This window comes from Vigna radiata, chromosome 8, assembly GCF_000741045.1.
Source record: "Vigna radiata var. radiata cultivar VC1973A chromosome 8, Vradiata_ver6, whole genome shotgun sequence".
Taxonomy (NCBI): domain Eukaryota; kingdom Viridiplantae; phylum Streptophyta; class Magnoliopsida; order Fabales; family Fabaceae; genus Vigna; species Vigna radiata.
In genome coordinates this window covers 38255034-38267109 of record NC_028358.1, presented here as the reverse complement: position 1 = coordinate 38267109, position 12076 = coordinate 38255034, and the positions used below count along the sequence as shown (strand labels likewise).

At 35.5% G+C, this 12076-nt stretch overlaps 2 protein-coding genes across 3 annotated transcripts; one reads left to right on the top strand and one right to left on the bottom strand.

The window, feature by feature from the left end:
• The first annotated feature begins 2043 nt into the window (after positions 1-2043).
• LOC106772652 (protein SENSITIVE TO PROTON RHIZOTOXICITY 1) lies at positions 2044-4906 on the top strand. Of its 2 annotated transcripts, none has more exons than XM_014659190.2 (2): positions 2044-2173; positions 3244-4906. In XM_014659190.2, exon 2 carries the CDS (start codon positions 3273-3275, stop codon positions 4752-4754), a length of 1482 nt encoding a protein of 493 aa, XP_014514676.1. In that variant the 5' UTR covers positions 2044-2173; positions 3244-3272; the 3' UTR covers positions 4755-4906. The 2 variants fall into 2 exon arrangements, with proteins under 2 accessions (XP_014514676.1, XP_014514675.1); XM_014659189.2 differs by lacking the exon at positions 2044-2173 and adding an exon at positions 2182-2329.
• Positions 4907-5930: 1024 nt separating this feature from the next.
• LOC106771143 (FHA domain-containing protein PS1) lies at positions 5931-10308 on the bottom strand. The gene is made up of 6 exons (XM_014657063.2): positions 9972-10308; positions 9694-9881; positions 7022-9139; positions 6792-6927; positions 6372-6670; positions 5931-6282 (listed from the first exon to the last, which is right to left on the bottom strand). Exons 1-6 carry the CDS (start codon positions 10246-10248, stop codon positions 6082-6084), a joined length of 3219 nt encoding a protein of 1072 aa, XP_014512549.1. The 5' UTR covers positions 10249-10308; the 3' UTR covers positions 5931-6081.
• Between the last annotated feature and the right edge of the window lie 1768 nt (positions 10309-12076).

The following is a 12076-nucleotide window of genomic DNA, read 5'->3' as shown; positions in this document are numbered from 1 at the left end:
AACTATGGTAACTGGAGTTTGATGGTTCTTCTTGGATCCCGATGTTTGGGATGTTGTAGAGTTGGGAAACGAGAACCCACAGAGTACGAAGAGCAGACCCAGATTTTTGCGGTAAAAAAACGCGAGCATAGGATAGGTTCTACGAGATTGTAGACGAGTCCAGAGCGGTGAGAAGATAGTGAAAGATGCATCTTCGAAAGACGCGTACAGGGGACAACTGTGTTAGGCAAGACAGACTTCAAACTCTGAGAGGAAGAGTTTGAAATTTTGAAGGAGAAAGTGGTAGATCAACTTGACAAAAATGAAGAGTCGCTATCTGCCAGCCGAGTTGTGGAGAAGAGTTTGAAATCATTGACAAATGATTTTGAGAGTTTTGTGTGCGTTGTCAAGGAGTCGAAGGACCTATCAAAGCTCATGGTTGAAGACTTTGATCGGGTCTTGGAGGCGCACTGGCAGCGAAGATTTTAGCCACTAGTTCAAGTGTTTCAGGAAAAGTTTCACTTGAAGGGAGAAGTTCGGAATACTCAAGGTCTAGACGATCCTAGAAGCAGAGGTCGAGAAGAATAAGGAGAAGAGGTCTAGGAGCATAGGTCGAGAGTAAAGGAGGAAAAATTTAAGTTTATAGGAGAGTTTTATTAGGATAAAGTTAAATTTTAGAGATTCATTAAAATCTTATTTTATTAGTTTTTAGTTTAGTAATATTTGGTTTGATTTTAATTGAGATAAAATAGATATAATTGGTTTTGGTTTTCCTTTTATTTAGGAGAATATTATTTTAAGTTAATTGATATTTTATTGTCCGTTTTTATTATTTGTATTTGGCCCAAGACCCTATTTGCATTTATTTAAAGGTTGCCAAGGTTTAATGAAAATAACCCACAATGAATGGCAGAGTCAAATTATTTGTGTTGGTCAAATCAACTCGGCAGAAATGGAGAAAGTGGCAGATCAACTCGGCAGAAATGGAGAGTCGCTGCCTGTTAGCCGAATTGTGGAGAAGAGTTTGAAATCATTGACAAATGGTTTTGAGAGTTTTGTGTGCGTTGTCGAGGAGTCGAAGGACCTATCAAAGCTCATGTTTGAAGACTTTTTTTTACGAGGATGTTGGATACAAACAAAGTCCCACATCAAATAAAAATGAGAGGTGAACATGAGTTTATATACACATAAGATATCTCCACTGGGAAGAGGCCTTTTGGAGTAGTACCAAAAGCAAATCTGTGAGGACTTTGCCCAAAGCGTTTGCAAAAAAGAGAGGAAGGAGATCCATACTCAACCTACCATTCAGTTCAACTGAGAGCATCATTCAAGACACTGACCCTGACCCTCACCATAATCTTCCACCATTGATAGTTTCTAACTTGGTAGGACTTAAAATACATTATCCAATTACTTTTTTAACACATGAGAAAAAAATGTTTACAAAACAATGATATTATTATATAGAAAAAGTTTTTTTAACAACTTTTTGACAATACATACTTAGTAGCGAATGATTGGTTCGTTTCAAATATATTTTTTAAAATAAATTCAAACATATGAATAAAATGGTGACACATATCCTATTGTCAAAATATTGTTAAAATATCTATATATATATATATATATATATATATATATATATATATATATATGGGTTACTTAGATAGATCTTAAGAAGTACATGAAAAGGAGTAACAAAAGCCACGTTTGTAGGGAGCGTAGCTTCCTGGGAAGCTCTCACAGCTTTCAGTTGCCGCTACAGGAACATGCCTCCACCAGCTACTTCACCACAACACAACCATTATTACACTTTTCACACGCTTTCATTTTTTCAAGACAAGTCAAATCATTTTCTTATGCATGCATGCATGTACAGTCCAACAAAGCTCATTTCATCCTAGTAGTTAGTTGTCTGGTGCGTCTGTGTATGTGGGACCCTTCATCTCAAATCAAAGGCTCAACCTTTTTGGCTTCTTCTCATCTTGGTTAAAACCCACCAAGCAACGGCCCTGATTGATGGATGCAGAGAGTAAGCGATAAGAAATGCCCCACGACCTCTATCGTGGGCCCCACATAGCATTGACTCATCTTTATGGTGGGTAGTAACAGTGAGTTGGGGTTGACCAAATATGCTTCTGCTTTGTTCAACAGGAAGGAAGGAAGAAACAGAGTTTAATTTTTAAGCTTCTTGGTAACTGAGATATTATTATTTTTATTATTATTGATTATATAAGCAGTCACTTCATCTCCAATGTTCTCTTCCCCATCGCAATTTTCCCTCTTTTTCTTTTCATTTCAAAGGAAGCATTCAGATTGTTATATAGCTTTGAATCTATCATTTGTGACGGTAAGTTCTTTACACTTTGTATTTCTGCTTCTAATTCTGTGTTTAGGGTTTGGTCATAAAACATGCGTCTTTTTCTGCACCAGTTTTTTGGGGGAGCTTTTTTTCCTTTTTTTTTTTTTTTATATTGGTACCTTGAATCTGTTATGTTTTTCTTTTTTGTCGTTCTGAATAGCTTCTTTTTAGCCCTCTCCTTTTATGGTGTCAAAATCTGAATTGGTGTTTGGTAGCAATTAATTTGATGTGTTTGAAACTGGGGTTGTTAATTGTTGGAAAGGACGAGTGAGAATGAATGGGTTGATATGCTTTTTAGTACGTAACGATCGAGTTATCCTTTAAGAGATTTATGATCTGGGGGTTTTGGAATTTTCAGCTTTATGTGGAATAACTGAAGGGTGATGGGTTGAGGGTTTTCCTTTTTTTCCCTATCTTTTCTGATTGTACGATGATTTAAAAATTTGTGGAAATGAGAAAATTTGAATCTGAAGATACTTGAAGAGACGAATAGCTAGCTTGGTTTTGAGAGTTTGAGACTACTGTGTAGTTATTGACTAAATTGAAAGCTTAGATTTTAGTAGCTAATTGGCAATATTAGCAGAAAGTTGACTGATTTACTAGAGTGGTTCTGATTTCATGAATCTGATGCCACTGTGAATAGAAGGTGATATTTGTATTTGCACAAACACTAATGTTGAATGGTATATGGTATATTTCTTCTATTAGGGAGGGTTCATGTATGTGTGAGCGCGAGCGCATTTATATAATATTGGTTCTGATCCTTTTAGTTATGCATATAGGCTAGTTGGATCTTTAAGTAAACAATCTAATGCAATATGTCCTTTCTATTGTTAATTTAATTGTTTCAAAACATCTGATGTACATCAGCTGTTCTTTACATAGATACCTTTGATTGACAGGGTTTTTGATTCCGTAAATAGAGTTTAAAATGAATCCAAAAGGAGGCTTATGTGCTAATAACTGCAAAACGTCCTCAGAACCCCCCTCTTTCTATGGTTTCGGAATTGAATCACCTTTCGATGAATTCAACCCTCCCTCTCTTCCAATCCAATCTGTACTTCCAGGTCAATCTAACACGGATGTTGAGATCCCTGACCAAGAAAACTGTCCACTAAGTGACTCATCAAATACCAGCAAGCTCCAAGATTGGAATCCAGGTGCTATGCTGAACAATCTTTCGTTCCTTGAAGAAAAGATTCATCAGCTCCGGGATCTAGTGCATTTAATTGTCAATAAAAAGTGCCAACCCTTTGGGCAATCTCATGAACTAGTGACTCAGGAACAGCAGCTCGTCACAGCTGATCTTACATCAATTATTGTTCAATTGATCTCAACTGCTGGTAGTCTTCTCCCCTCTGTTAGGCACACCCTCACTACAAATCCCTTGGTTGGCCAGATTGACCAGCTTCATGAGATTAACCTCCCTTTTGGATCAGAACCAAGTAGTGGCATTAACCCACAAAATAACTGTGGAAATAAGTCCACTCCAAATGATCTACCAAATACTTGTGAAATGGAGCAAAACTATAACATGGAAGAACACGAGCCAAAAGATGAAGAAGATGTGGATGAGGGAGAGAGTCTTCCACCCGGTTCCTATGAGATTTTACAGTTGGAAAAAGAAGAAATTCTTGCCCCTCACACACATTTCTGTACAATATGTGGGAAAGGATTCAAGAGGGACGCAAATCTCCGAATGCACATGCGTGGCCATGGTGATGAGTACAAAACCCCTGCAGCTCTTGCAAAACCGCATAAAGAAACCGGGTCTGAACCGAAGCTTATCAAGAGGTATTCTTGCCCCTATGCCGGCTGCAAGCGTAACAAGGATCACAAGAAATTCCAACCACTAAAGACTATTTTGTGTGTCAAAAACCACTACAAGAGAACGCACTGTGACAAGAGCTATACTTGCAGCAGATGCAACACCAAGAAGTTTTCAGTCATGGCAGACCTTAAAACTCATGAAAAACACTGTGGCAAGGATAAATGGCTCTGTTCTTGTGGCACAACATTTTCAAGGAAAGACAAGCTTTTTGGACACATTGCTCTTTTCCAAGGCCATACACCGGCTATTCCTTTGGATGACACCAAAGCAGTGGCGGAGCCACCTGATCCCCAGAACCAAGAATGCAGCAATAAGGTAGGAAGTATGAACTTCTGTTATGGATCAAAGCCTTCAAGTGAAAATGTAGTTCAAAACATGATGGATATGAAAGGTAATATTGATGATCCTGTGAATTATTTCTCATCGCTGAACTTCGAAGGCTGTAACTTTGGGGCGTTTAGTGAATTCCCTCAAACTCCATTTGAAGATTCAGAAGGTTCTTTCTCTTTTCTGATGTCAGGATCCTTTAATTATGCTCCTAAATTTGGTGGCGGTGAATCAAGTTCCGACAATCTGTTGTGACAATATATGATGATGTTACTCTCTCCATAATGTCTCTGTTTTCTTTTTCCCCTGTTAACAAATAATCCTTTTGTTTTCGTCAAATTTATAAAGCCAGAAAAATTCATGTACTCCCCATTTCTTACATAAAATGTTTCTTATTTATAACTTCATTTATAATCATAAAATCATCACAGTTTTTACTGTACATCAAATGTTTGTTGTCCAATATAAATCTTTAAAATTAAGAAAAGTGACATCTATAAATATTTACATTAGCACAACTTAAAAATAAAAGTAATTTTTGGGAAAAGTGTTGAAGCATTTTTTGAAATATGGTTTTTTTAGACTTAATTATTAATTTAGTTTTATATTTAAGGTTAGATTGTTTTTTATTTAATTGAGTTTCTATTAAAAAATCTCCTCAAACTTCAAACGCATCTCCCAAAAATTCAAATGTAAGTTTGAACAATTCATGAATCTTAGAAATCTTAAGAAAGGAAGAGAGAGAGAGAGAGAGAGAGAGAGAGAGAGAGAGAGAGAGAGAGAGAGAGAGAAGAAAAGGAGTGGAGAAGATAGAAAGAATGGAAAAAAAGATGTTCAATGGTGGAGAAGAGAGTGTGTAGAAGAGGAGAAAAAAAGATGTGGTGGATGGGTGGAGAAGATAGAAAGAAATGAGTAAATGAGGGTGAAATGAAAGGTAAAAGAAGGTGGAGATAGAAAAAAAACCAGAAAAAATAAGTTTCAAAGATTTCTAATAATCAAATTTTGACATGGAGCAAATGAAATTTAACAAAAGATATTAAATTTAAAAAAAATAAAATTTAGTTAAATAAAAAAATATATATAAAAGGAATTAAACAAAACTTTAAATATAAGTCTAAATTACTGATTAAACATTTTTTTAACAGCACTATCTTATTCATCTTCGCTAAATAAATAGAACGTACATCTATAATTTTTCCTGTTCATGAATATAGAGAATCTGGTCGTGATTTTCGTGGGTCTATATCATTAGTCATTTCTAAAACCATCTTCCGTACAGTGGTTCAAGCTCAGTCAATCAGACTGTGTGACGTAACAATGCCTTTTTCGGTGGCTTTGCAATTGTGGCCCGAAATTTTTATGAACCAACATGCATGGTGTTGATGCTTTAAGTTAACACTAGAAAGAAAACTGTGTAATTAGATAGAAAAGAATAAACAAGTCCAAAAGAAAAGGACAGTTTTCCCTCCCAGAACTTGAAAATAAAACTAATAGAATTACCTTGAGATTACGTCAATGGTTGTCCAGATAGCTAGAGTAGGTTTGAAATGTGGAAATGAGATTATAATAGTAAAAAGTTTAATCAATGAAAGTGTAAAAACTGCTCAGTGATGATCTTCAAACCAGCCTTTGATGGCAATCCACAATATTTCTCCCTTAAAACTAAATCATCTTGGCAACACCAAGTCAGTCCTCGAGGAGAGCTCTTGGGCCACATGAACCTCTCGGAGAAGGGGTTTACTAAACTCTGGCGAAATTGTTGCACTGTCTCGCACAGCAACCCCTGAAATGGTAGAAAAAGAACATCAAGAGTTAGGAAAATGGGATGTGTCAAGAGAGCACATTTTATTTTCAGTATAAGAGATTAATTACCTTTGCCATGGATTTTGTTTTCAATGTAACATCATGACTAAGTAGGACAAGTTGTCCGACATTCTCCTTTTTTCTACACTGAAGAGCACATTCTAGGATGTGATCTTCAACAGCAGGTGAAGCACATTTGTTTGAAAGGGTTGGAACTGTCAGACTGCACTCTTCCATCGAGCTTTGGATATGAATCCACCATCTTGTTTTCTCCATGCATTCTTTAATCCATTCTAATGCCAAAGAAGCCTCTGAAGTTGTTCTCAAAAGTCTAAATTGTTGCTTCATAGAGTCCAGTTCCCTTATGACTGACATCACAGATTGTTAGTGTGAGAGCCAGTCTTTTAACTTGTGTGAAAAGCAACATCACTTGCATTCCAAACAAAGTACATATAACAAGGCATAATATAATGATCTAAAACTCATTACCCGATTTTGGAATGATTAAACGAGTCCCTTTGAGACCTTGTAGAAGCTGCAAAGCTTTTCTTGACTCATTGTTCACAAGAGAAGCAGTGTCTACAACCATGTCCCAGCTCCTCTTTTGTTCTCTATTAGTATGCCGCTGCAGTTGCAAACAAAACAAATGTGAGCGTATATGCTAATATAGAACTATTAAGCCATTTGTAAAAATGGTAAATTAATATAAGTTCACTTACAGAAGTTTTAGTGCACTTGTTAGAGATCATCTTCCCACAAATACCGGCATCATTCATACTTTCTGTAGCAGAAACAGTCACCGAGTTATGATTGCTTCCAGAGTTCTTTAGTGATCTGAAGGGAACCCTTTCCACTGTTTTCTCTTTTAATTCCATCGTATCTTGCTCATGGACCGAGTTGACAAGACATTTAAGAGGCTTTCTTTGTGACTTCCATTCTTGAGCTACTTTTGTAGTCAAGTTCACTTTATTTGAAACAGAGGTTATGCTTTTGGATGAATGAATTTTGGGATTAGCACAGCTCAAATTGGGTGATCTTTGTGACATGGGAAATTTAATTTCCTCTAGCTTAGCTTTCTTTCTCATGAGCTGCAAGTGATAGGAGTTTGAGCTTAGGTTTTCCTTATTTGAAGTGAATTTTTTTTCTTCAACATCAAAGAGAGAGAAAAGATCCTTTGGCATTGATTTATTTATGGCATCTTTCACATTACTCTTTTTAACTTCAGTGCCAACCTTAGATGTGTTCATAAATCTACTATTTCTGGCTCGAACATGGGGAGCACTAGCAGCCTTACATCCTCTTGACCAAATACTGCCAAAGGTTGAACTTTTCTCTGTTGATTCCACGTGTTTTTCAAGGAATGCCCCTCCAGAGCGTCCTGTCACAGCAGTGAGAGATTGAGGTGTCTGGTTCTCAGCTGTAATGTTCGAAACAACTTCCGAAAGCAATGAAGAATTTGGAGATTCTACATGGAATGACGTGGAGGAGATGCTCTTTGTACAATTTTTTCCACTATCTTCAGCTATTTCATCCACTGAGTTACCAGATTCCTGACAGGATTTAGCATCCAGGGAAGCTTGCAGCTTTGACTCCGACTCCTTGCCACATTTATTTTCTATTCCTCCATCAGATATTGAATCCATAACAGCATCTTCCACAATATTGATTGGTTGAAATTTGGAAACAGGAACATCTTCAATCATTTCATTATCTCCTAGTGTGCATCCAAGTTCAAATTCTGTGGGTATTATAGTTACTACAGCTAAGCTCTTTTCATTAAAAGATGCAGGATCTACGCTTTTAATACGTTTGTTTCCATTATCTTCAACTATTTCATCTCGATAGTACCCTTCCTCACCGAAAGATTTTCCATTCTGATCTTGCAACTTTGACGTGTACTCTTCCTTGCATTCATCTTGTTTTTCTCCATCACGTATTGAATCAACAGAAACTTCTTCAATAACTTCCACTTGATGAAATACAGAATCAGGAATATCTTCGCCAACCATCAAACACATATTTCCAACCTTCTCATTATCGCCATGTGTGATTCCAAACTCATATTCTGTAGGTATTGCAGCCACTGCAGCAGTATCTTTTACATCAAAAGATGAGGGACCAATATTTGTAGGCAAGCTGGACCGATGAATTTCACCTTGTTTTTCTCCTTCAGGTACTAAATCCACAGAAAATTCTTCCACAACTTCCATTTGATGAAATTCAGAATCAGGAAGATCTTTGTCAACTATCATGCACATGTTCTCAGAATTGAAAGTTCTTGGTACAGTAGTTAAAATATCTTCAACCTTGTCAGATTCTGAAGCTATTACAGCCACTGCAGCAACATCCCTTTCATCAAAAGTCGCAGGATCAATATTTGTACACAGGCTGGACCAAAGCATTTCCAAAGAAGGTGGTTGCTTTTCGAAAGTACCATGTGGGGCTTGAAATTGCTCCACTTTGGTCCCCTGGACCGCTTCCACAACAGGCAGACATAAGTTCTGAGTCAAATACTCTCTCAATGTGCAAAGCAAGTTAGGCTCTCCAGGCATCTCCACTTTCGGACAAGCTTCAATTTTCTCAGTGTGATCAAGTTCATCAACTGATTTTGCATAAGGGGGTGATTGTACATGTGGGGGTGATAAAACACTAATTTGATGGTCACAGTGTATAATTTCACCACCGGAGTGTGAAGGAAAACATGATGTTTCAGTTCCATTGATAATTCCCAATTCCTTATCTTCAGAATGGCTCTTGCTCTCTTCATCACAACAAACAGAAACCACGTCTTCAGCCTCCGGAATCTCTCGTTCCACACTATATTCCAAATTATCATCCTGCATGCCCAACCAAAGTAGAGAAAAATCAAAGAAAACACATAAACAAAATACATAACATTTTAGAAAAACAAATACCCAGAATAAATAAATCAAACTATTCCTCCTCAAGCTAGTAGACACCAATTTACCAAACCACACTTCTGCATTCCGTAAAGCTGTCTCAATTCAAAATCCTTAGTAATTCCCAAAAAATAAACAAAAACGAAAAAAAAATAAATAAAAACTTACGGACACCTGACACGCATTCTACAAAATATAAACATTTAACATAGTCCGTAGTTACCTCTATTTTTAGTTCCTATTCGAGAAAAATATAATTTGTAGTCCCTTCTACACGTATAAAAGCTAATTTTTGGTTTTTAATGCTAATATAATATCATAGAAAACTTTCAAACAGCATAAAATAAACTATTACAAAGAAATTTCTGATAAACCGCAAAATAACTCCTGGGAATTAAACTTCATATACATACATAAAATTGAAACTTAAAAAAGGCGATAATTCTAGGCTACGTGAATCGTTTTATCAAAACGTAAAAAGAAAAAAGTACCATGATTATCTCTTCTTGTTGATCTTCTTTATGTTGTTGATGGGGCACAAAGACATTCAATTGAGTAAGAGGGACCCAGCTGAGACGATAAAGTCTAGTAGAAACCCCTACAGTGAAGGTATCACCTTCCTTCAATTCAACACTCACCCCCGGCTCCAGCTTCACCCCACGCGCCCACGTACCATGCACTGCCCGCACAGAATCGAAACCCATCAAGATTCAAAGAAAGAACAAAAGAAAAAAAAAACAGAAAACGATTCGTTTAATTGGCATCGCACCAGAAGCCAAATCAACGAGAGAAAGAGTATGAGAAGAAGGGTTGGAGCGAATCCTGAGGTGGAAGCGGCTCACGCTGGGGTGCATGAGGACAATGTTGCAGTCAGGATGTCGCCCAATCAGGACCGTCTGATCTTCGTTGTTTCCGTCGTGTACGAGGAAGATATTCTTGAGAACGGCGTTGTTCTTGAGCACCGTTAAAACTGGGACCTTTGCATGCTTTTCTTGTTCTGGGTTATTGCTATTCTTACTCGTTTGTGCCATGGTAATGTCAGCCATTGAAGAAGCTATTTTCTTTATTAAGCCTGAAACTTGGGGGTGAGTGAGTGAGTAGTGACAATGAGATTTATAAGTTTTGAATATTTGAAGGCGAGGTTGTGTCCAACGGCTATCTTTTTTTCTAAGCGTTACATTTCCTCTTCTTGAAGATATCATGAAATAGTACGTTTTTAAATTAGTTGTTCTTAAATTTAAAGGTTTAAAATATTTTACATTTTAATGTTAACTAGTTCGTTATGAGTATAAAACTATTCCCTTTTATATAATTAAAAGTTACAATAAATAAGATTTAATGTATGAGTTATATAATTGAAATGTATGATAAACATATACTTAAATATATAAATTATATATTGTATTTACAATAATTTACAACAATAGTTAATTATTTTTCATCATTTATTATTTTAAAATAAGAGATATATGAATTCGGTTTCGAATATAGAAATTTTTAATTGAAAGAGTGAAAATATTTTAAATTGTGAGTTTTAATTTATAAGAAAAAATATATTTCCAATATAAAAGCTTTTACATAGTGAATGAACTTCAAAATGCAACTGGAATGAATACTGAAAGATGTCATATTTTTATGATTTAAGTAGATAAAAATAGAAGAATAATGAACTTAATGGGTTAATTATGGTCCATTTCATTCCACCACAACAAAATAACATAAGTAATTTTTAAAAATAACTTCTCTTAATGAATAGTTTTGACAAGAAATAATGTGACTAATAGTAAGTAAAAAGTATAAGAAGAGATTTGTATATACTTAGTGGGATTTCGTTTAATTTTTAGTTAACATAATATATATATCATATAGAAGTAAAAATATTTAAATTTTGACTTAATATCGCTTTTGGTCCATAGTTTGGGAGGTTTTGTTCAATATGATCTTACTTTTTTTTTTCATAACAATTGATCTCACCTTTTGAAAAAACTGTTGAATTGAATCTTTTTTGTTCATAGTGGTCTCATATTCAGGACTGTTAAAATAACATTTGGATAGGTGAATGCATGAAAGAACTTATTGACATCGTAACCAGCACCGTTAGAAAATTGACGTCGTAACCAAAAAGATTCTATTGAACAGTTTTTTCAAAAAAGTAAGACCATATTGAACAAACCCTCTCAAACTAGGAACCAAAAACGATATTAAGTCTTAAATTTTCTGATGATAATTAATTATTATAAGATGCAATCATATAAGTAAAGATCTAAAATGATAATAAAACATTTTGAACAGAAGCTAACTTGGGTAGCAAAGTGTTATTGGAGAATGTGCGTTCGTGGTGAAGTTGCTTACTGTTTCAAGTAAGTGATTTCTAATCTTTTACTGTAAAATCACTGATGCAATCTACTGCCTACTACAGAATGATAAAAAATAAATAATTAGTGTAGCAGTTTTCTAGAGCTTCCTTTTCTTTTTCTTTCTGCACAGAAAAAGAAAGAAGCATGCAAGCAATGTACATGGAAGTTCTTTTTCGTTTATTCATCACTATTTTTTTCCCATTCTTTTCTTTAACCAGTTGAGTCACTGAATCAGTGAACATTTCTTTTTCTCTTTTTTGCTTTTGGTTTTGACATGGAAGTTCTACGCAACTATAATGCTTGCTTTAGATTGCCATGACAGTGTCAGTGATACAACTCATTTGCATGACTGAGTAAAGTATTCTTCTTCAAACAGTGATATAATAGGTAATCTGAACAATTTACATTTATTCATTATCGTGGGTGGGGTGAAGAAGACCAGAATCATTGTGCATGGATTTCTAACAAATCTTATATCAACATGTATTTTTTTTTTTCAAATATTGCAAAACATGTT

Coding starts and splice junctions, on each gene's coding strand:
- LOC106772652 (XM_014659190.2), top strand. CDS start 3,273: ATGAATCCAAAAGGAGGCTTATGTGCTAATAACTGCAAAACGTCCTCA.
- LOC106771143 (XM_014657063.2), bottom strand. CDS start 10,248: ATGGCTGACATTACCATGGCACAAACGAGTAAGAATAGCAATAACCCA. Junction 6,928..7,021: donor ACAAGTGCACTAAAACTTCT/GTAAGTGAACTT, acceptor TTGCAACTGCAG/CGGCATACTAATAGAGAACA. Junction 6,283..6,371: donor AAACAAAATCCATGGCAAAG/GTAATTAATCTC, acceptor CTACCATTTCAG/GGGTTGCTGTGCGAGACAGT.